Here is a 24,729-nt window from a genome sequence, read left to right as displayed (position 1 = left end):
AGGTTATAGTTGAAGAAAAATAAATTTTACTTTTGAGTTTAAATATTTTGACATATAACAACCTATATATTTGTGTAGATTTTTTTATTTAAAAAGTATTACTAATAGAAATATATTTAATTACATATTTACACTTTTATCCTACTTGTATAATTTAAATAAATATTTAGATTGTTTGTTCTAATTTCGTACTAGAAATTTAATCTTAAATTGAGTTTTAAACTTATATGAAATAATTTTAAGTATAACCTCTTTACTCAAATTGATAATAATTAATTTGAATTTTAATTATTTTTGGAGTGAGAATCAAGTTTTAAAAAAAAAATTGATCGATTTAAACAGATTTTTAGTGTTTCAATTTTGTTAATTGAACTCAAATTGCTTGAGATGTAAAATATTTATCTCCAAAGATTAATTTATTTCTTAACCATCGAATAATTAGAAAGAAGCATAGAGAAAAATTTAGAGCATGAACTTTATTTAACAAAAGAAGTGGTTTAGCAAACAGTGGGCATTTTGCAAATTAAATAAACATGAAGCCTCATTCTCTGCCCAACCCGCTCCACCAATAGCAGTTAAGAAGAAAGAAAGAAAAAAAACAAGTCCATTCTCTTTTTTCTTGGCTTCATTCTCCGCTTTGCTTCCTTTGAGGCTAAGTAGCTTAAAGTAGCTGCCCTTCTGTCTCACTCACTCACTCTCTCTTCGGTCTCTGTTTCTCACTTTATAGTTGTTTTTCTCTCTCTTAGGGTTTTTCTCTGTGAGCTCTCTTTCCTCTTCACATTGCCTTCACCATTTCGGTGTTTAATCTGTTGCTGTTTTTGGTAGACGATTTAGTAGCTCAAAGTATACTCTTTAATTGCTTGGTACTTCACCTTCTTTGCTTAACTCTTTATTTTTTGTTCTCTGTAGGAGTGTTTTTCTTTTATGTTTAATTTCAGTGCTTGGAAATCTTTATTTTCAGTTAAATTTTCCAGTTTCTTTTGGTGTTTCACTGTAGTTTCTTTCCTTACCAGAGTCTTTTTCTTCTCCTTCGCATCTTAGATTCACTAGCTTTTACTTTGTTGCTTTCTGAAAACTTGACTTTTTTCTTTTCCATTTTTGGTTTCTGGGTGTTTATGATGTGTTATTAAGCTGAGATAGGTTAAATTTTGGTTTTTGATTTTGTATTTCTGTTCAAACCTAATGCAAGATGAAAAGAAACAGCTTTTTTTCTTGCAGCGAAGTTAGTGTTTTTTTCCCTGTTGAGATTTTGGGTGGAAGGCGAGGGCAAAGATGTCCTCGAGCAGGGGGTCAGATCAATCGCAACCGCTGAGGCGGATCACACGCACGCAGACTGCTGGTAATCTAGGAGAGACAGCTTTTGACAGTGAGGTGGTGCCATCTTCTCTTAGCGAGATTGCACCCATTCTCCGTGTTGCTAATGAGGTCGAATCAAGCAACCCAAGGGTGGCTTATCTATGTAAGTTTCTGCCTTAGTTTGCTTTTCACAATATGGATTTTCTTTATGTTTTAACGCCATTATTTGCAGTACTATTTTCATACATGTTTCTCGCTATTACTATTACTACGAGTTAGCCTTATTCTTGTGTGTTAAGTGTGTAAAGTATAGCAGTTTCAAATCCCAATATATCTAACCTACTTTTCTGATTCCATATGTACATTGTGTACTATTGGATATATTTTCTGTTGTATGCACATGTAGGTGAAAGTGAAAATATACTTACGCTTGCAGCTCCTTGACAAGTTGGCTTACACTGTTGTCTACTTCACTGAGTTAATTATTATTTAGTACTATTTTTATTTGCATCTCACTTTTTTGTTAAGATAACTACTCAAAATTTCAAATATTTGACAACCTATCACTTGGATTTTTCCAACTATGTATTGCCTTAAAAATGATACATTATGGGGTTTCCTATTGTTGCGTTATTCGGATGCATCTCAATAAGAAAATTTGTTTTCTACTCTGTAAATCTTTTATAAGATCAGCAGCAAGTATTGCAACTTTGAACCATTAAATGATTTTCCCCTAGAAGCAAGATGCAATAATAATGAAGCAGAAGTATGCCGATAACTCTTTGTAACATTTTCTAGCGTTGAAGTTATTTTTCCTGGATTTTCAAGAATTAGTGTTGTCTACTTTTGTCTACAGTCATCTAGATCTTAAAATCATACTTCTTTCGGTGCTGTGATTTGGTTGATGTTTGACATCCCTGCTTATTTGGTTTTTCTTGGAAGAGCGTTATTTCAAATTTCACCTGTTTTGTTCTGTCAAATATTTAAATATGGGCATTTATATTTGTCTGTCTTTACTCAACCTCAAACATATTGGTACCACTTGTTTCATTTCATTGTTGCTATTAATTTGCTTCTTGCTTCATGGTTACTTGCAGTGTGATTCTGTAAAATATCTGCATTCTCAAGTTGAATCTTTTCATTGCGGTTTTCTTTGTAGGTCGATTCTATGCATTTGAGAAAGCTCACAGGCTGGATCCCACTTCCAGTGGGCGTGGTGTTCGCCAATTTAAAACTGCACTGCTTCAACGTCTTGAAAGAGTGAGTATCTTGTGTTCTTCTCTTTTGAAGAATTTGCTTAGCATATATTTTAAATGCCTTTGAAATGTAGAAATGACGTTCAATTGGGGTAGAGTAGCATGAGAATAATGGCATTATTGACATCATTTGAGCTTAAAGATCCACAGACCAGTATAAGTATTTATTGACTATATTTTGGAACTTATCCTAAATTTGTAGTGGAACCTAGTATGTTTAGAGCTGCCAAACTGAAATTCAGCTGCTTAATACATGAGAGAGATGGGGAAAAACACAGAAGGGAGCTGGGTTTAAACCCTGTTTTAATTACTGTTTTCTTGTCGGTGATGGTGGACTTTGGGATTGAGCAGAAAGTTGTGTTTATACACTCCCTATTGGCTTCTTTCTTAAAAATGTGAGTTACCAATCCTGCAGCTCATGTCATTTTTGGAAATCCATGCTTTCCAAAAGGATTTTCACAAATTTGGCTAACTAAGAATGAGCTTCTGAATTTCAATTTGGGTAGAGAAGCATGAGAATAGTGGCATGGTTGATATCATTGGAGCTTAATGATCCATGAACCAATGATGAAGTATTTATTGACTATTTTTCTGTGACTTTTTCCAATATTTTGTGGAACCTGGTATATTTAGAGCTTCCATTATGAAATTCTGCTGCTTAATGCTGGATAGATGGGGGAAAAACACAGAAGGGAACTGGGTTTATCCCTTGTTTTAATTACTGTTTTCTAGTCGGTGATGGTTATTTAAAACTTTTGGATATAGTAGAAAGTTGTGTCTATTTTCTCCCTTTTAGTTTTTTCTTAAGAATGTAATTTACCATTCTTGCCACTCGTTTCACTTTTGAAAATCGATGAAGGATTTTCACAAATTTGGCAAACTAAAAATGAGCTTATGCTTAGCCAAATTCACTTATATTAGAATTCATCTTAGCTTCTAAGTCAACCCAACTCTAAATAATTGTCCCTCTCCTTCCTTTCTCTCATGCATGGTATATATTTATTTTATGCCAACTTCTTTTTCCTTTTTGTTAATAAATTTTTGTATTTAGTTAATTTTGTTTATGAGTAGTCATATTAGCTTTTACATATTTTTATATTGGATGCTTTGTGATTCATATCCTGAAGGGTGGTTACGGCTTCGATAGCGATTTTTGACATGGACCCTAGTTTGTCCCAGATGGACGTTGAAAATGCATAACAAGTTGCCAATGATGGCCTTGAAACTTGCGAAAGGGAATGTTTAAAGCACATTCTGATCAGGAATTTCTCTTATTCATTTATATAATACTTGTTTTAATCGTCAAAGTAAGACATTATTTTGTTTGGGTTGACATAGTTCTTAAAAGTTATCAAGTAGGACAATCAGAACTCTCATATTGTTGTCACTTCTATAGTTAACTAAACCCTTGATTGTTGGGTTCATAAACTGGTTACACATATGGTTTCAAGAGTCAGATTGATGAGTTTTTAGAAGTTAATTTTTCATAGACGGATTACGAAAGCATGAATTGGTTTGAGAAATGGTTCAACGTTAATAAGGTTGATGAGTTTCGTAGGAGTTAATTGTTCATAAGTTGAAGTGTCCTAGGCATGCTAATAACAGTTCATGGTATAGCTTCCCTAGGATCACCAGTTTCCAATATTTTAGATCCTTACCCAACAGATCTGATGTGGAGTCCGTGTTAGTAAGTAGAATTTCATCTGTAATCAGAGCTTTTCATGGCTGAAATGCACCTAATGTAAAATAAATTTGGTTATACTGTCTACATGTCCTCATTTTCATTTATTTATGCTTCTAGTTCTTTATATCTATTCTTTGCTGTTGGTCTCATGAGGAGATTTCATCTTGTCATTACAGGAGAATGATCCAACTCTACAGGGAAGGGTTAAGAAAAGTGATGCCCGTGAAATGCAAAGTTTTTATCAACATTACTACAAAAAGTACATCCAGGCATTGACAAATGCTGCTGATAAAGCTGATCGGTAAGTCCTAAAGGTGGTATGGTATTAAGTTATTTGGGTGATTATTGTGGAAATTGCTATTCATAGTTCTTTACTTGACATCCATTTTTTTTTTTTTTATGTAGGGCGCAACTTACAAAAGCATACCAAACCGCGAATGTTCTTTTTGAGGTTTTGAAGGCCGTCAATTTGACACAATCTATTGAAGTTGACCGTGAGGTGAAACTATTTTATATATCTTGACCTATGATCATTTTTTTTATTGTCTTGTTTGATGTAGATATCTTTCACTGGCTAGATTAATTTACTAAGAAACCATGAGCTCCAAATTTCATTTTTTTGCATGTGAAAGATGTAATTATGGTTAAGGTTAGTGCAGATTTTGGAAGCTCAAGATAAAGTTGCAGAACAGACACAGATCTTGGTCCCTTACAACATCCTTCCTCTTGATCCTGAAAGTGCAAACCAGGCTATAATGCAATATCCTGAGGTATATTTTGAGCTTGCATCTTGTCTGATAGTTGTTTTGAACTTCCAATTTGCTTTTCCCTTCTTTTGGTTACATATTGTTATTTACCTTAATTGTAGATCCAAGCAGCTGTTTATGCTCTTCGTAACACTAGGGGTCTTCCATGGCCCAAAGACCACAAGAGAAAGAAAGATGAAGACATTCTAGATTGGCTTCAAGAAATGTTTGGGTTTCAGGTGAAAAATAAATGGAGTAGAACTACTTGTTTACAGTGCAGTGGGGTGTTCTGTGTTCCCTTGCCAATGCTTGAAATTTGCTAGTAAAGTATTGGTAAAAGCCAATTCAATTTGTTTATTTGGACCCATACTTATATCTCAATTGGTATCTCTTCAGAAAGATAATGTGGCAAATCAAAGGGAGCATTTGATCTTATTGCTTGCAAATGTGCACATACGGCAATTTCCAAAGCCTGATCAACAACCCAAGGTTTGCTTGCTAACTATACATATATATTTCTATGTGAGCATGAACTTTCTATTGCAAATATTCAAATGGTGATGGTTACCTTTATCCCCTTTTCTTTTATATGTGGCCCATTTCATCCTTGTATTTTTATCAAAAGTTTGGATTAGTCCCTGAACTTTTACTAGGTTAAATTAGTATTATGGGGTATAGTGTCGTAAAGAGGTGAAACAAGATGAAGTAGAGCAGCATAGAGGATTTGGAATGGTCGCTAGAGTATGGAGTGCTGTGGTAGGTGGAATGATTGAAAGGTAAAGTGGGAAGTGGTGAATAGGGGTAATGATTTGGGAACATGAACTTGGAGTGGTGCACGGAAGTGTGAAGCAAATACTTAAGAGTAGCGTAGACGTGAGAACAAGAGCCTGGAGTGGTGTGCAAAAGCGTGAAGCAAATACTTAGAGTAGTGTGGAAGCAAGGACAAGCCCTTGAAGCTATGCCCCGAGGAGTAGGAACAAGAGCATATAGCAGTGAGTGGGAAGTGGAAACAAGTAATGAGGCTTAAAGACCGCATATAGGCTAGAGGTATAAGTAGTGCAACCAATAAAAAGCTGCTAGCTCATGCCTCATTAAATGATGGAGAGTTAATTCTCAGGTTAGAAAGAATTGATTCTCAAGCAGCGGTTAAGGAATGTGATGATGTGTTGAATAGGAGACATGGGTAAGCAATCTCCTACTCCAGAGAGAAATTTAAGGAGAAAATCCATTTCGGAGCCATCAAGTCAAATTCTCTACAACATCTCGTAATGCAGAATTAACCTAAAACCCTGCACCTACTTTGAGGTTAAATCCATCGACTTGCTGTGCATCCAATTTTTGCTAGACATGCTTGGGAACAATGATTCATTAGTGAGTCCATAATTGTTCAAAAATCATCTACATGGGGCTATTGAGTTTGATCTATAAGGGGTGTTTAGTTTTGTGAATATGTGTGTGCCTTTTATTTTTGATAAACCCATCTTAATCATCAAAAGTATGCAATTCTTCTTACTTAATTTTCCCGTTTCTCAATTTCCTTTTCCAGTTATTCAAAATACTTTTCTAATCTTATCTCATAGATCTCTCTTAAAGTCCTTGTGCAGTGTTACCAGCAGTGCTAAGCAGCAATGATCGTTTCTCATTTGTTTGCTGATAATTGTTGCTCACTCTTTCTTGTGTGATTTAACAGAAATCGTCCTTATTGTTGAGAAAGAGCAAAACACTGTTATTTATGTAAACATAAAATCATATGGACAAACAATAGACAAATAAGAGGCACAAACAGCTTAACAAACGAGGTAACAAGTAACGTGAGCTCATAACTTGTTAAGCATGCTACTAAAACCAATTGGCAATAAGTGAAGAGATCGAACTAATTTGTAAGGTTACAACAAATTCTAAAGCTAACCTATATGATAACACCTGCTAACACTCCCTTCATGTGTAATGTTAACACCTGATGCCAAGGAGTGGCCAAACATGTGGAAATAAATGCCCAATTTGTTATGTTGTTTCTTACCCCTTATTTGTTAGCCATATGTTAGGCGTGTTTATTTACGCTGTTAGCATGGAGTTTACATGTGAAGGGAATGTTTAATCATCTTATCCCATGAAAACTTAAGAGTTTGTTGTGGCCTTATGTTTTGGTTGGTCCTTTCTACGGATTGCCAATTGGTTTTACAGTGGAAGCTAAACTTGGTATTAGAGCTTAAGTTGTTTCTTACCTTGTTTATTTTTGTTGATTGTTGCTCATTATTTGTTCACATGTTAGGCTCATTTGTTTCAATTGTTAGTATTGGCCGGCATGTGGGGGGGAGTTTTCTCAGAATAATATATCTTAAGCTTATTTTTGACAAGTGGAGAGTTATTATCTGTTAAAATGTTTGTTTTCTTTGTGCTATGAACTCTTTTTAATTAGTATAATACAAAAGCGTTTCTTTCTTTCTTTTATATGTGCTTCAAATGGAGTTTGTGGCCTCAGCAATTGGATCTTATGTTGTTTGTTGAGAGGGTACATGGCTAAAAAATTGTCTGACATAATTATTTCTTGCGCAGTTGGATGATCATGCACTGACAGAAGTGATGAAGAAACTTTTTAAGAACTACAAAAAGTGGTGCAAGTACTTGGATCGGAAAAGTAGTCTTTGGTGAGACTCCATGCTATTATTAAGCAGTAAAATCTTGCTGGACTATGTAACTTCAATGGAAGCTGCTTTATGTTGCTTGTAGGATATATTTTAAGATAAATATATGTCATGAATTAAGTTAATTATAACAAGTGTTTCAACATATCAAAAGTGAACTCCAATCGATAAATTGGGGGAAGGAAGCACTTCATTTTGTAGGGTGCTTGTTGTGTATCTTTCCTTTTGCTCTTCACCCCTAGTCTTTCAAGATGTTCAACTTCAGTCATGTTCTAAGGAATGGATTTCCCCTATTTCTTCTGTCTTAATTCTCCTTGATATTTCAAATCTGCAGGTTGCCAACCATTCAGCAGGAAGTGCAGCAGCGAAAATTATTGTACATGGGTCTGTATCTTTTAATATGGGGTGAAGCTGCAAACTTGAGATTCATGCCAGAATGCCTTTGCTACATCTATCATCATGTATGTTCCAAAAACTCCATTTCTTTCCATAAATATGCATACTCATGTATATTGAATTAAGGCTTTTAAGCAAACTGGAGCAGGCTTCTGTATAATGGGCATGGAAATAGTAGCCATTTGTTTTTGAACCACACTTCTATCAGAAAAGATTTAGCAATTGATAGAAAAAAAAGTTTGTTCTATAAGTGTTTCTGCATTTAATTTGTGAGAAATTCTTTGTCTTGTAGAACTGAACATTATCAAACTAGAATATCTTCATGGGTGCCTATAGAAGCTAGCGGTTAAAATTAGGTCCTTCTTTGATACCATTGCATTGGTCTTTTGGCTATTTGTAGAGGTCAAACTTGATGTGCAATGTGAGAAGTTGGCAAAATGTCAGTTCATTGTAGCCAAAAAAGGTGATATGCATTTGGGGTTCATTAATCATTTCTGTGTCAATGGCTGTTAGTTTGAATGAAAATTGCCAACCATTGATTTATTTGTAAAATTGGTCATGTCATGTCATTTTTTGGGTTAGACAGATTTATGTGTTGCGTCACTCAAGTTTCTAATAGTATTTTTGTGTTAAAGTTCAAGTTGTGTTGTCATGTGTTTGATATTGCCATCATAAATGCATAGTTGTGAATTGTTGTGTATTGTTATAGCACCTTGGCTAAGTTAGGGTTTTGTTGCAACTTATATTCAAGTTAAGCCATTTCACTTATGGCCAGTTAGTGTTAAGTTAGATTTTTAGCATGGTTTCAAAGCCTAGTTTGCTTGTTGCCTTTTTTTTTTTTTTGCTTGCTGCTGTTTTCGATTTTCAAGGTTGTAGCATTGTTTGTTTAAATTGCTAATATGTGGCCTACATATGATGGAGACTGTACGTAATCTATCCCACACCGGCTAAACTTGAGGTTTATTTAAATTTTACTGATCAGAGCAAGCTGCCCCATCATTTATTGTCTGCGGTAGGGTTGTAATTCACTACTGCTGAAGTACATACCATGTCTTAGGTCTATTCTTCCTACATGTGAGGGCGAGTGGGATCTCTTGGGTTCGTTAATATGATTGAGTCCTCTCCACCTATTGCGAATTGGTTTTAAGTTAAATGGCTTGTAATCTATTTGATATGAACAACCTAATGAAAATTATGTCCGCCCATATCTCTCTAGCGTTGGAGAAATGACATTGTTGCCATTCATGTACCTCTCCAACATTAATGAAAGGACATTGTTTTAAGTTGGCTTTTATCCAATTTCATTCTTATCAACTTACTCTGGAATTTGTTGCCATCTATAGTGGCATTTTCGTTGTGGTTATCAATCTTCTCTTTGTCTTGACTGTATTTATGTAGTTCTGTATGGGGACTAGTGTCAGTGCCTGGCTTGTGTTTCTAACCATAACATCTCTATCTCTAGATAACTGCTTTGATAAATCTATTCTGCTTTATTAAATAGTAAATGCTTCTTTCCTTTGCTTACTGTAGATGGCATTTGAACTTTATGGTATGCTAGCTGGAAATGTCAGTCCTATGACCGGAGAGAATGTGAAGCCAGCCTATGGAGGCGAGGAGGAGGCTTTTTTGAAGAAAGTTGTTACACCTATCTATGATGTTATTCGGAGGGTACCCTATGCAATTCCTGTCCACTTTGCATACATTTTATTCTCTCTCTCTCTCTCTCTCTCTCTCCTTTTCTGTTGGTGTGTGTGTTTGTGCCTTTTAATTTAAAGGTGAATATGCTGGAGAATTGGTCTTCCTGTTTCTGAAAAAAAGATGATTTTCTTTGCAGGAAGCTGAAATAAGTAAACGAGGGAAATCAAAGCATTCACAATGGAGGAATTACGATGATTTAAATGAATACTTCTGGTATGAATTTTTTATTTGTAAGTTTTATCTCTCCACGTTTATATTCCTAAAGATATATTTACCCATGTTTAATTGTAGGTCCGTTGATTGTTTCCGGTTGGGTTGGCCAATGCGTGCTGATGCTGATTTCTTTTCTCGGCCAATTGATCAACTTCGTGAGAAAAATGGGGTAAGCTTATTTTTGGATCTCTGTTTGTTCTCTCCCTTGCATTTGTTAAACCAAAAGAAGAATGTTCAATGGGCAGCAGTGAGTTTATTGTATATATGGTTCTCAGTTCTTGCATCTGGGAGGCTTTAGACAATTAAATCTATTGTGGCGATCAAAGTAATTTTGTAAATTCTCCTCATGAGGTTCTAGCTTGCATGTCTTGTATTTGCTTGATCAACTTTAGGTCATGGGCTTTATGGTGGACTTCAAGTTGAAGTAATGTCAATTTCCTCTTTCTTATGAGTCTCAATATGTTTTGTTTTCTATTTCGTAGAATGGTAGATAAGTCTATTTTGATGGCACTGACCGCTAAGGTAATTGGACTATGTAATCTACAACTTTTAGTGACTGTGGAGATTTGAAAGTTGTCTTGGTTATTGAAAACAAATGGGAAGCTAGCAATAAAGGACACCTGGCTAATTGTATTAAGTCATTTTAGCATGATTGTTTTCTCCTACTTAGTTTGTGGCTGATGGTTCTTATATGTAGGATAACAAGCCATCTACTAATGATCGATGGATGGGGAAAGTTAACTTTGTTGAGATACGCTCATTCTGGCATGTTTTCAGAAGCTTTGATCGAATGTGGAGTTTTTTCATCCTGTCCTTGCAGGTAGCACTTACCTTTGGTGCACCTGATTTTCCATATTTACCTTTGAGATTTTTTATTTTTTTGGCATGGTGTTGATAGAGTCTGGTTCTTGTAAGGCCATGATTATTATTGCTTGGCATGGCTCGGGGCAACCAAGTTCAATCTTTAGGGGTGATTTGTTCAAGAAAGTGCTGAGTGTCTTCATAACTGCTGCTATATTGAAGCTTGGCCAAGGTGAGTGAAACCAGTTAATCTTACTTCAGCGTCTGTCGTTATCATTTTAACTATTTGCAACAGAAGCTTTCTTGATTGAGTGGAACATCCTCTTTGAGATGGTAGGCAAATCATTATGAAGATAATAAAAATAGAAAAAAATGCTACTTGTTGGTTTCTGAAATCTGAGGTTATTTTGGTGAATTATATTTCAAGTTCTTTGTAGAAAGCACTTTATTTGCACTAACACCTTGTTTCTACACCCATTTAAGGCTAACAGTAAATAATTATTGTTTGACACTTACTGAGAAAGAAGATTTGAGTCGTAGTACTTTTGAGGGCATACATAATTTTCCTTTTATATGTTGAATCATGACAGCAGATAGATAACAGTTTCCCAGTTGTATCGTATAGCTTCTCTTTTGTTTTAGTATTGTAGATAACATATCATTTCTATGCACACTGTTTCTGGCATCTGACGTGGTTAACATTAAGTTATTTACATTGCACCTTGTAGGATCACCCTTTCCATTTCTTTCATTATCAATAATGAGACTGGTCTTGATCTGTTGTATACTGTTGGTTGATGGATGCCATCAACTTAGGTGCCAATCACTAGTGGACTATGTTTTTTAAATGTCTGGTATTTCAGTCTACATGCTTGTGTATAAGTTAAGTTGGAAATTTCTTTCTGCTTCACTCTTTGTTTCTCTATGGCAAGATGCATGTTTGTTTATTGCTTATGTCAACCCGATAATGAAGCTGTTGCATTTTATGGAATGCAGAAACCTTTTCATTGTACTGCATGTCAGCTATGTTGAAGTTTTTACTGATATTTCTATAATGTTTGCAGCTGTCCTTGATGTAATCCTTAGCTGGAAAGCACAGCAGAGCATGTCATTTCATGTTAAGTTAAGATACATATTGAAAGTTCTTTCTGCAGCCGCGTGGGTGATCGTTCTACCTGTCACTTATGCTTATACTTGGGACGATCCTTCAGGGTTTGCACGAACCATCCAAAGCTGGTTTGGCAATACCTCAAATTCACCTTCCTTGTTTATTTTGGCTGTTGTAATTTACTTGTCACCAAATATGCTGGCCGCAATGTTGTTTCTTTTTCCATTCATTCGTCGATTCCTTGAAAGTTCACACTACAAAATTGTGATGCTTATGATGTGGTGGTCACAGGTAGACAACTATTCTTATATAATCTTCTTTTCCCTACTTGTTTTCTAGTTCACTTATTGCCTTGCCTGATTCTTTCAGCCTCGTCTCTATGTTGGTAGGGCAATGCACGAGAGCACATTTTCTCTCTTCAAGTAAGAGTTCGATGTTTTTAAGATTGATTGATTGCCTTTGTGGTAACCATGTCAAATATTTGATTTCTAATTTATTTGTTGTTGAACTTTCAGGTATACAATGTTTTGGGTCCTACTTATCATCACTAAGTTGACATTTAGTTATTATATTGAGGTGTGTCTTTCAATCATTTGATCCTTAACTCCCCCCTGCCCATACACATGATCATACTTTCTTTTTCTGCACTGATCATTAAATCAATCAAAATACTGTCATGGTCAGCTATTGATACCAAAAGGTGGCCATGATTAAAGTAATGGTGAAGCTGGACTTAAGGCAACCCAGAATCACTTCAGTTGGCATTTCTCTTGTTTTGATCTTAAAAGATCTTCTATTTTATCTACCTATTTCTGTTGAGCATATCTGATTTTGAAATTTTTTTAGAAACTGATTCAACCTTTTATCATTTCTTCCTTTCTTGGTGACAGATAAAGCCTTTAGTTGGTCCCACAAAAGCTGTTATGTCTGTTCGGATAAGTAAATTCCAATGGCATGAATTTTTCCCCCGAGGTAGTGGACATTAAAATGTGTCATTCTCTTCTCTTTCCCATAACAGAAGGTTCATTTCCTCTTGTCTTTTTTGCAGCAAAGAACAACATTGGTGTCGTGATTGCTCTCTGGGCTCCAATCATTCTTGTATGGCTTATGTCATGCTCATAGTTGATCCATGTTTTTCTGTGATAAGCTTGACTGGGATATTTTAAGGTCTAATTTGCAGATTTTTATTTTCTAGGTCTATTTTATGGATACCCAGATTTGGTATGCAATATTCTCCACATTGTTTGGAGGTATTTATGGCGCATTTAGACGACTTGGAGAGGTTAGTTGAGCTTTACATAACTAGTTACTACAATCTTGTCTTATTACTTTTACTCCTTTGCTCATTTTTCTGATTATTTAACAAAATGTCTTCTTATTTTGTCAAGCATTTTCAGGAAACATGCACTATGGTCGTTGTTTACCATGTGTTTGCTTCCTTCACCTATTTTATGTGGATGATGTCAACTGTAGAACAGCCTTTTTTTTTTTTTGTAAACTTTGCCATAATGAAAATTGCTGGTTTCACTTTTATTTGGAGATAGTGAAAATCTCATCTTTATCTGCTTCTCAATAATTATTATAGAATCTTTTTCGAACCTAGATTGGTTTTGTTTTATTTCTGCTGTGTTTGGATTTTTACTGTTTCATTCTTTATTTGTTTATAAACTCCAGATTCGAACATTAGGAATGCTCAGATCTCGTTTTGAATCATTGCCTGGTGCTTTTAATGCCCGTTTAATTCCAGAGGATCTAAGCAAGAAAAAGAGGAAAGGAGTTTGGGGTTTTTTCTCTCGCAGCTTTGGGCAGGTCAAACCGCTTTGACATTACCTACCATATAACTTGTAATCTCTCTATGATTTTGTGATAGAAGCATTACAAAATACCTTGCCATCTAATAATAGTCTATTTTTTCAGCCACCATCTAATAAAGAGAAAGGGGCTGCAAAATTTGCTCAGTTGTGGAACAAAATAATCAGCAGTTTTCGACAGGAAGATCTTATAAGCAATAAGTATTTATACTCTCTGCTCTAAGTTATACTCTGTAATTCCAGCTTTAATCTTATTCTTACTACGTGCTGAGCTTGTTTCATTTTCAGGGAAATGAACCTGTTGCTTGTTCCCTATTGGGCTGACCGTGATTTAGAGCAAATCCAGTGGCCACCATTTTTGCTTGCTAGCAAGGTTTGTTTCAAGTTATTTTGCTCCGGTGATTTTGAGAATTGAGTATCATAATATTAACTATGAATCTTCATGTAGATCCCAATAGCATTGGATATGGCCAAGGACAGTGATAGCAGGGATAAAGAGCTGCAAAAGAGAATTGAAGCTGACCCTTACATGTTCTGTGCAATTGGTGAATGCTATGCCTCATTCAGAAGTATTATTAAGTTTTTGGTTGAAGGGCCCCGGGAAAAAGAGTAAGCTCTTGTTCAATGTAGAATGTTAACCACAGATGTAATCCATATCATTCAAGCTACAATTTCCTCCTATTAAGATTATTATTAGGTGAAGCCTACTGTTGTCTAACATAATATTTATTCATTCCAATATGTTTCCAGGGTTATAAATGACATATTTTCCAAGGTTGACAAACGTATAGAAGATGGTAGTCTAATTATGGCTTACAAAATGAGTGCTCTCCCTAGTCTCTATGACCATATTGTGAAGTTGATCAAATTTTTGGTAATATTCAAAACCTAGCTTGGTTTAAGAAGATTTTCATTCCTATGGGATTTGGGTGGTAATGAGAAGTCCTAAGATGACCTGCTTGATTTTTGCAGTTGGAAAATAAGCAGGAGGAAAGGGGTCAAGTGGTACTCTGTTTCCAGGATATGCTGGAGACTGTGACAAAAGACATAATGACAGAGGATGAAATCTCCAGGTTTGGCATCTTCACATGATTGTTTCCTTAATGTGTGTATGTCCTAGTGCCTTAACTTACTCATTTTTATTTTATTCTTTATACTTAAAAGTTTGGTGGATTCAATACATGGAGGGTCCGGGCATGAGGGGATGATCCTACTTGATCAACATTATCAATTATTTGATCAAAAAAAATTAGATCAATTATTTGCCTCTGCTGGAGCCATCAAGTTTCCAATATCTCCTGTTACAGAAGCGTGGAAAGAAAAGGTGAGTTCATTGTTGGAGACTAAAGCTTAAAGTATTTCTTTCTAGATAAATCTATTAATTGTTTCTATCGTGGCTTTTCCTAATTTTTTTTGCAGATCAACCGACTTTATCTGTTACTTACCACAAAGGAATCTGCTATGGACGTGCCATCTAATTTAGAGGCTAGGAGGCGAATTTCTTTCTTTTCAAATTCTTTGTTTATGGATATGCCTGCTGCGCCTAAAGTTCGCAATATGCTTTCATTCTCGTAAGCTTTATCCCAGATTTATTGTTTCTTTCTAATAGTGCTTTTTACTCTTCTTATATCTCATTGAGTATCAACTAATGAATATTTCTTGTTGACGATTGAATGGGAAATTGAAAGAGCATATTTGTGCTATTTTTAAAAAATTATTGATATATAAAATCTTGCAAGAAAGCCCTTTGTTTTGTTTGTCCAACAGTAGAAGCTATCCAATTTATTCATATTCAGAAGTTTTTATAACATTATAAGCAGATTAGTAAACCTTGGAAAAGGAGAAAAACTTTTTCTATGTTGTTTTTATTTTCTTAATAAAAGATACCAGTAGTGTAAAATTCGCACACCTGCCAGCTATCGTAATCACACTGATGACTGTTGCGCTATAAATGCAATACTCAACCTCTGAGCTAAGCTGGTTCAAATAACAGAATTTTTGCAACCATTAGTATTCAACAAACGATTAGGATCTTGCTTGTTGATTATAGTAGTCATTTATATTAGTTATTTGTAGATAACATGAATTAGTTCAGAGTATATGTTACAATTTATAAACCCAAAGCTCTACCCTATCTATCTGCCTATCCATGGAATAGAATGGCTTGCAGTGTAGATGACATGTATCTAGTTCTCCATAAATCTTTCCTTTTATTTCCTTCCCGTTTTTATTCTATTCCTACTTGTTTTTACTGCTACTATACGCACCTGTTCTACAATTGACAAAACTAGATTTTATTGGTATAAAATATACAGAAAAGATCAATTAAATAAATTAAGTACTACTATATGAGGTTTTACTTGCAAAAATTCAATGCCTTTTCCCACTATTGGGTTGGTATATGGATCTCACTGTGTCACTATACGCTATGTAAGACTAATCTCTGTAGGCTAAGTAAAATGAGGTCTTTTCTTATAGTTCCCCTACATATCTCTTCAGTCTTCCTCTACTGCTGGAAATGGATATCATCTATTAAATCAAATCTTCTTGTAGGGGCATTTGTTGGTCTCCTCTTTATGTTTCCAGACTGCCTTAAATGATGTAATTTCATGAAGATTAAATAATTTAAGATAATGAAATGTAAAAAACTTAATTACAAACAAATTGACATAATTTTTCTTATTTCATTTTTGTCCATGATTACGAAGTTGGTTGAATATTGTTCTCTCTCTTCGAGCTAATTAGCTTGAAGTAAATTCCTATTCCATATGATTGCTGAACCTCTGGTTAAATGTTGAAAATGAGTTCTAGTTCGCTATCTGGTAAAAATTAATGAATACTGTACATGGGCTTGAGCATTTCAAATATCGTTAGCTTCATTTTTGCTTGATGATCATGATTACATGATAATCCATTTTGTTTTTAATGCATGTTGCTGAAGTGATAAAATCATGTTTTTTGTAGTGTTTTGACTCCTTACTACACAGAGGAAGTTCTTTTCTCCTTGCAAGAATTGGAAAATCCAAATGAAGATGGTGTTTCCATCCTCTTTTACTTGCAAAAAATCTTTCCAGGTTTGAATTCACCCTTTTTTTTTTTTAATTTTTATAAAGGGTTTACATTCACTTGTACATTGGAAACGCGAAATCTTCGCACTGTTCTTCCATTTTTGGCTGATTGCTGATTAATAATGTACAGATGAATGGAATAACTTTCTTGAACGGGTGAAATGCAGCAGTGAAGAAGAACTTAAAGAATCTCCTGAGTTAGAAGAACACCTTCGTTTATGGGCATCATATAGGGGCCAAACTTTAACGAGAACTGGTTCTCTCTCTCTCTCTCTCTGTGTGTGTGGTGTGTGTGCATGCTCACGTGTGCATTCATGTGTGTTTGTGTTCATGCATATGTTTGCACTGGTTTCCTTTTTTCTATAGACTAATAGATCATTATAAATGCCAGTTAGAGGTATGATGTACTATCGTGAAGCTTTGGAGCTGCAGGCTTTCCTTGATATGGCCAAACATGAAGGTAACTGTTTCACCTTGCTGTAAAATTGCAGTATAACTAATTGTATGCTGCTAATCGCATTACTGATGCTCTTACATCTTCGTTACTAATATTTCTATTCTTGCATGAATTATTGTGTGATATGAGATATTCAAGCTCACTTGGTTTTAATGTCAACCTTCTTAGATTTGATGGAAGGCTATAAGGCCATAGAATTAAGTACGGAGGATAACAAAGAGGATAGGTCACTGAAGGTACAGTGTGAAGCAGTAGCTGATATGAAATTCACATATGTTGTGTCTTGTCAACTATATGGCATTCAGAAGCGGTCTGGTGACCAGCGTGCACAGGACATTCTGAGGCTTATGACTAAGTAAGCATGCTAATTTTCCAAAGATTTCTCAGTTGCTTTTAGCAACCGACATATTTTTTTTTAAGTGGATATATCTTTTACTGGCAGATACCCGTCACTTCGCGTTGCATACATTGATGAGGTTGAACAACGTAATGAGGATAGGTTGAAGAAGCTTAATGGCAAGGTTAATTACTTTTCTGTTCTAGTGAGGGCTGTGCCAAAGTCTAGTGATTCTTCAGAGCCGGTGCAAAATCTAGACCAGGTAATGCTTTATCTAATTTCAAGATCATATGCAATTATGTGTTTTACACTATTTTTCAAGTGTTGTTATCTCACCTTAGTTGAATTTGGGGTCTGTTGTTATCTCGTATTGAGGTTAGGCAGGACCTACTGCCAAATGGTTTTGGGTTGGATGCCTTTTTATAGTATCAGAGCTTAGGTATACTTTTTTGTTTTGTTGGGATTATCGCCTTTTATTTGATGTCCATGTGGTATGCTCATTTGCTTAAATTGTTAGATTGTGCCTGCTTATGAGGGGGGTTTTTAAGTTTTGTATTATCCCACTTCATTCATGTTTGGGTTTGTTGTGGTTTTTTGTTGAAGTGGCACTCTCCAAATATGATCAATTAGTAATTGAGTGCTTAACACTAGCTAAACAGTAGCAATAGTTCTTTATATGAAAAGGTGGTTGTAGGTATAAAATGAATAATAATCTTCTTGAAGCAATTACTGTTCTTTTGCATGTCATTATTCTTGGAAAAATATTTAAAACAATCTTCCTTTTTACTTTTTATGTAATGATTCTATACTCTTCTCTATTCACATTCAAAAAGTTGAAGACTGATCCTAGATCACAGTAATTTGAGGATGCTTCTGACAATTAGACATATATTTATTCTTTTACTTTAATTTTTATTATAATTTAATAATTTTTGTTTTAGTGTTGTGTAAAGGTGTTTCTTTTTTATTCTTTCTAATGCTAAAAGTTCTCTTTTTCCTATAGGTCATTCTTTTAGCATCGGGGAAATTACTGAACTTATTTTACTGACATAAGTGTTTCATACTGCTAAACAAATGAAATCAACCACTTGTTTGGAACTATTCTTGTGCAGTTGGCCCTCCAGCCATTTATATTTACTTTGACAAATGGCAATACATTTATAAATTGAGAAGCTGTTACTATATTTTCTTTGTAGATCCCCAATGATAAGCTTTTAAGAAAGATTAATCACCAGCTTTGAGAGAAATACAACATAAGCATTTAAACTACATTTTGCTAAAGTTTCTGTGGGTTTTTAGATCTTCATTACATGCAGAGAGTTGTAATAGTCTTTGTTTTTTAATATGCCCTTACTGCTAACATTCTCTCCCTCTCTCTCTCTCTGTGTGTTTGTTTTTACTCGCTTACAATTCATTTGCGTCTATGAAGATAAAATGTCATCATAATATGCCTTAAAATATTGGGCATGAATTTTGCTTACACATGCATTTTGTTCTTGAACTCCTTCAGATTGTCCAGAGGATATTCTATATTTCTAAATTCAATGGAATCCTTTGATTGTTCACTTTGTTGATTTTGAATAGCCACTTTTGCTTTGCCTATTTCTCACTCTATTTCAGCATCCTAAAATTTTTCCTTTTAATTGTCATTTTCCACAAACAGGAAATTTATCGGATAAAACTTCCAGGGCCTGCTATCTTGGGTGAAGGGAAACCTGAAAACCAAAATCATGCCATTATCTTCTCACGAGGAGAAGGCTTGCAAACAATAGATATGAACCAGGTATGATAGTTGTACCAAACATCATAATTCTCTACATTGTGCCTATTACTTCTATTTTATTGCTTATTCGCATAGGATTATTACCTTCCTCTTTTGGATGAATTGCATAGGATAATTACATGGAAGAGGCATTGAAAATGAGGAATTTGTTGCAAGAATTCCTCACAAAGCATGATGGTGTAAGATACCCGACAATTCTTGGGCTTAGAGAGCACATATTTACAGGAAGGTGTGGTGGCATTCTCGTCTCCAAGTTAGTAACTGCTTTCTTGTCATGTTAATATGATGGTTAATACTTCTACCATTTGGTGCAGTGTTTCTTCTCTTGCATGGTTCATGTCAAATCAGGAGACAAGTTTTGTTACTATTGGTCAGAGACTGTTAGCCAACCCTCTAAAGTAAGTTGTTTTTTTTTTCTTTAAATCTTCTTCAGAGCTCTATAATATTTGTTTATTTATTCAATGGGTAATGCTGGGGTTTTAATCCCTTATAATGAAAGTAAAGCACCCAGGAATTCTTAGATCTGTTTGTTTCCTTTTGAAATACATGATCAATTACACTACCCTCCCTCTCGTTTCTAGAAGAGACTTAGAAACGACTTATTTGAGCTATAGCAAATTGGTATTAGTTGGATGTTTGACAAGTTATTAGAGCCCTGGTTGTTTGTTGCTCTGTTTCTATTGTTATTTGTTGTTTGTTTCTCCATATTCATTTTCACACTGTTAAGCCTATTTATTTGACTTGTTAGTGTTGAAGCTAGATGAGGAGAAGTGTTAAATGGTGTTATCCAATATTAATCAAGTTTGGGAATATGTTGTTTAGGCCTGTTCACTTATTATTAGTGGTTTTAGGTTTGATATTGATGGTAAAGCTGAAAATAATCCTTCAAATAGGGTTTTAGGTAGCTCAAGGTATTCTACCTCTGAAGCTCAAACTGCGTGCATCATAAGTTAACAAGTCATTGTAATCATTGTTGTTAATTCTTAGTGGTTTGAACTTAAAAGGGACACCACCTAAAAGCTGTGCATTCCTCTTTTGAGCAGAACCATGAATTGAACAAAGTGTGGAAGAATATTTTTTCAATATGATTAAATCTTAGTTATGTAGCAATGTTGAGAAGATGCTATTGCTATACCATTACCCTTTTGTGAAAGATTCAATTGAATGGAGGACACTCATGTCAATGGAGATGAAGACCAAAGAGGACATGGAATAGAGAACAATGGCGCGATATGATCCAAAATATAAACATATATGTGAAAGCTTTTTAAGGTGGTTTGGAAGTGTAAAGAATTGACCTAGAAATACCCTCATGAGAAGATGTGATGTAATGGAGGATAGGGAGGCCAAAGAGGACAGTGATGGAAAACACAAAAAATAACATCATTTTTACAGAGCTTGTTGAGGGGTACAATGTTAAATAGAGCACATTGGCATGATATGATCCATATAGTTAGCTCTACATGATGAGATTGTAATTGTTGCTTGTTTTCAGTAATAGATGAAAAGAAAACTAATAAAACTATGAACCACTGTAGCTGGTGTATCTGTTAAATTATTGAAACGAATCAAGGTTCCCGTAGGAAATTTCTTGTTAGTACAAAGAATTGAGCTTTCTTAGGAATCTATACTAATATATATTGGGAGAGTTTGATTAGTCTCTTTTAAATAATTTGAATTAGTTGACATTTTTATTCAACTTGGACAACTCATTGACTCATTGGTTTTTTGCTTTAAATTATATGTTAAAAACTACTATCAAAGTTTTTTTGCCTATTTCCAAAATTGTCTTTGTTGGTATCATTTTTGTAAGAAATTTTGCGTAAAAATGTCTCTTATTTTTTCACCTTTTTATCTCCAAAATGTTTTCAGTTATCCATTTAAAAAAAAAAAAAAAATCTCTTTCAAAAGCAAAGAGCAAGCTATCCTCTGTCTATTGAACTGCTTTATTTGGAATTCTAATGCCATGAAGACTAAGTCCATATGCTCTAAAGAATAAGTCTTATGATATTGGCCTCAGAATATTGGCAAATTATCTATGATCTTGCAAATTCTTATGATTAGTCTTTTTAGTGAGGATGAGATTTCTATTGGTGCATCAACCCAGCAATACTACTATGGTGCAATTGGTTTATTCCAGGAAATCTATATTCTTTGAGTTTTTGGAGTTTTTTCAAGGGAATAAGCATTCTCTTTAATCCCATGTCTCTGGTTCACTTACGTTTTCATTACATCTTTTATTTTAACCAATGCTCGATCTCTTATGTACAATTTTCCTGTTTGTGTAGGGTTCGGTTCCACTATGGTCATCCGGATGTATTTGATAGGCTCTTTCACCTCACAAGAGGGGGTGTAAGTAAAGCATCCAAAGTCATTAATTTGAGTGAAGATATTTTTGCTGGTATGAAATGCCTCTATATTTGTGCCATGTTTGTATTAATGTTTGGTTCTGTCTTCTATTAGTAACTTTTGTGATTGTGATTGTGATTGCAGGCTTCAATTCTACACTTCGTGAAGGCAATGTCACCCATCATGAATACATACAAGTTGGGAAGGGAAGGGATGTGGGTCTCAATCAGATATCTATGTTTGAGGCAAAAATAGCTAATGGCAATGGAGAGCAGACTTTGAGTCGGGATATATACCGGCTTGGACATCGTTTTGACTTTTTCAGAATGCTGTCTTGTTATTTCACTACAGTTGGTTTTTACTTCAATACTTTGGTAATTGTGCAAATTTCTCTTTTATTTGTGACTTTAAAATATTATGACTCTATGTAACACGCCAAGCATCATTCTCTGTTCTTTTTCAGATAACAGTGCTCACTGTCTATGTGTTCCTTTATGGTCGCCTCTATCTTGTACTGAGTGGCCTTGAACAAGGATTAAGTGAGCAACCAGCAATTCGTGATAATAAGCCTCTTCAAGTGGCTCTTGCTTCTCAATCTTTTGTTCAAATTGGATTTTTGATGGCATTACCTATGTTGATGGAGATTGGCTTGGAAAGGGGTTTCCGAACTGCATTAAGTGAATTTATATTAATGCAGTTGCAATTGGCACCAGTATTTTTCACATTTTCTCTTGGAACAAAGACCCACTATTATGGAAGGACATTGCTTCATGGAGGTGCAAAGTACAGGCCTACAGGCCGAGGGTTTGTGGTGTTCCATGCCAAGTTTGCTGACAACTACCGGCTTTATTCACGTAGCCATTTTGTGAAGGGTATTGAGATGATGATCTTGCTTCTAGTGTACCAAATCTTTGGTCATACTTACAGAAGTGCAGTTGCTTATGTATTGATCACTGTATCTTTGTGGTTTATGGTGGGCACATGGCTTTTTGCTCCCTTCCTATTCAATCCTTCTGGTTTCGAGTGGCAGAAGATTGTTGATGATTGGACTGATTGGAATAAGTGGATAAACAACCGAGGTGGTATAGGTGTACCTCCAGAAAAAAGTTGGGAATCATGGTGGGAGGAAGAGCAAGAGCATCTTCAATATTCTGGGAAGCGTGGTATTATTGCTGAGATATTGTTAGCTTTACGATTCTTTATCTACCAGTATGGGCTTGTCTATCACTTGAATGTTATCAAAGAAAACAGAAGCTTTTTGGTATGTTCCTCTCCGTTTCTTTGGCCATTTTTTCCTTATTTTTCATCTTTATATGTTTACATTGGGTATTTTCGTTCGCTTGGTCACAGATCTATGGTGCATCATGGCTGGTGATTGTTCTGATATTATTTGTGATGAAGGTAGGTGGCTAGATTCTTCAAATATTGGCCTTGACGTGTTTCAAAAAGTCCTCTTGTTAATTGCTTATTATCTTCCTGAGAGTAGACTAGGCATAAGTTGTCATGAAGCATTTTATTTTTCCTGTTCATATTCCTGTTAGATCATTTATTGTCTAATTATTCTTTTTGGTTCCTTTGTAAACATATTTATATTTTTGAATGTGAACTTTTTCAAGAGAAAGAAAACCAAGTAATTGCACAGGTAAACAGGGCTTAAATTCATTGTGTTATGGTTTACTTAACCACGGTCAACTGCTGATAAACGATAGCTGCTTAAACAGATAAAGAGAACCAAATGCTTCAGAATAGTTTATAAATAGTTGTGTGAACACACAGGAAAATGATTTATTGACAGATGTCTTTTCAAAATTGAATGGTTTCATCTTCCTATTTATGTTGTCATATGTATCAGATAACAATGACAGTGATGTTGGTCTTGATTTCTAATTTGGAGGCGAACTAAACTCTATATATCTAGCTCTAAGCATTCTTAATCATTTTACATTTTTGTGTTTTTCTTGCTTAGACTGTATCTGTTGGGAGGCGAAAGTTCAGTGCAAGTTATCAACTTGTTTTTCGGCTCATCAAGGGATTAATATTCTTGACATTCGTGGCCATTCTGGTTACTTTGATTGCTCTCCCTCACATGACACTTCAAGACATTATTGTGTGCATTCTTGCATTTATGCCTACAGGTTGGGGAATACTTCTGGTAAACATCTCTCTCTCTCTCTCTCTCTCTCTTACACACACACATTACTGCTACAATTTTTACAGTCATATATGATAATGGTTGAACTTGTGTTTCTGTTACTTCAAAATGTATGTTAATGCTATTTATACCTTGTTTCCGTATTTTTGTCAGATTGCTCAAGCTTTGAGGCCTTTTGTTAAGAAAGCTGGTTTTTGGGGATCAGTACGAACTCTTGCTCGGGGTTATGAGATAGTGATGGGGTTGCTTCTTTTCACTCCGGTAGCATTCCTGGCCTGGTTTCCTTTTGTCTCAGAATTTCAGACTCGTATGCTTTTCAACCAAGCATTCAGTAGAGGTCTGCAGATTTCTCGTATTCTTGGTGGACAACGTAAAGATCGCACTTCTCGTAACAAGGAGTAAGCAATAGTGGTAATGATATGCATGTTATTGATCCCCCTGATTCAATCATGGAACGCTTTGTTAATAGTTGTAATTATATTATGGATGAAGAGGGGACAGCAATTTTGGCATTGGGAACTGACCCAATTGCTTACCACCTAGCATGACTTTGAACAATATTTGTAAGATTATGATGAAACATACTATTATTCAATTTCATCAATATATCTATATATATTTTGTGTGTAACTTCAGTGTTGGATCACATTTGGACCTTGGGGCTGGAGGAGGGTAGGAGAGAAGGTTAGAGATGTAGATGAATTGATGGGTTGCCTGTCAACATTTTATATAACCAATTCAGTCGATTCCGGTAGAACCCAAATCAAATTATTAAAAATTGAATTACCCAATGTAATATTTTAATCGATTGAAATACTTCCAACAATTTACATAGGCTACACTATTTAACCGAATTATGAAAAAAAATAATCTCCTGTAATTTATTGTACAATAATTGTCAAAATAAAAAATATACATATATTCACGTC

At 35.0% G+C, this 24,729-nt stretch overlaps 1 protein-coding gene across 1 annotated transcript; it reads left to right on the top strand.

Annotated features, from left to right (window-relative positions):
* Positions 1–677: 677 nt before the first annotated feature.
* On the top strand, positions 678–24,430 carry LOC18589684 (callose synthase 3-like). The gene is made up of 43 exons (XM_018127495.2): positions 678–863; positions 1,219–1,459; positions 2,456–2,556; positions 4,413–4,537; positions 4,642–4,735; positions 4,896–5,006; positions 5,105–5,221; positions 5,379–5,471; positions 7,539–7,630; positions 7,962–8,088; positions 9,554–9,691; positions 9,858–9,934; positions 10,013–10,103; positions 10,632–10,754; positions 10,850–10,967; positions 11,800–12,134; positions 12,213–12,265; positions 12,359–12,419; positions 12,734–12,815; positions 12,892–12,941; positions 13,039–13,125; positions 13,518–13,652; positions 13,761–13,855; positions 13,943–14,027; positions 14,103–14,263; positions 14,405–14,528; positions 14,627–14,727; positions 14,819–14,978; positions 15,074–15,225; positions 16,619–16,728; positions 16,853–16,978; positions 17,114–17,182; positions 17,348–17,534; positions 17,622–17,778; positions 19,180–19,299; positions 19,410–19,528; positions 19,614–19,697; positions 21,588–21,700; positions 21,793–22,022; positions 22,112–22,909; positions 22,999–23,049; positions 23,615–23,800; positions 23,954–24,430. Exons 2-43 carry the CDS (start codon positions 1,273–1,275, stop codon positions 24,200–24,202), a joined length of 5,874 nt encoding a protein of 1,957 aa, XP_017982984.2. The 5' UTR covers positions 678–863; positions 1,219–1,272; the 3' UTR covers positions 24,203–24,430.
* Positions 24,431–24,729: the final 299 nt, after the last annotated feature.

This window comes from Theobroma cacao, chromosome 9 (assembly GCF_053813885.1).
Source record: "Theobroma cacao isolate CCN51 chromosome 9, ASM5381388v1, whole genome shotgun sequence".
NCBI classification, from domain to species: Eukaryota; Viridiplantae; Streptophyta; class Magnoliopsida; order Malvales; family Malvaceae; genus Theobroma; species Theobroma cacao.
The sequence above is the reverse complement of the archived record's forward strand: the minus strand, read 5'-3'. Positions and strand labels throughout refer to the sequence as shown.

Coding starts and splice junctions, on each gene's coding strand:
- LOC18589684 (XM_018127495.2), top strand. CDS start 1,273: ATGTCCTCGAGCAGGGGGTCAGATCAATCGCAACCGCTGAGGCGGATC. Junction 14,529..14,626: donor TGAAGTTGATCAAATTTTTG/GTAATATTCAAA, acceptor TGATTTTTGCAG/TTGGAAAATAAGCAGGAGGA. Junction 21,701..21,792: donor GAGTGAAGATATTTTTGCTG/GTATGAAATGCC, acceptor TTGTGATTGCAG/GCTTCAATTCTACACTTCGT.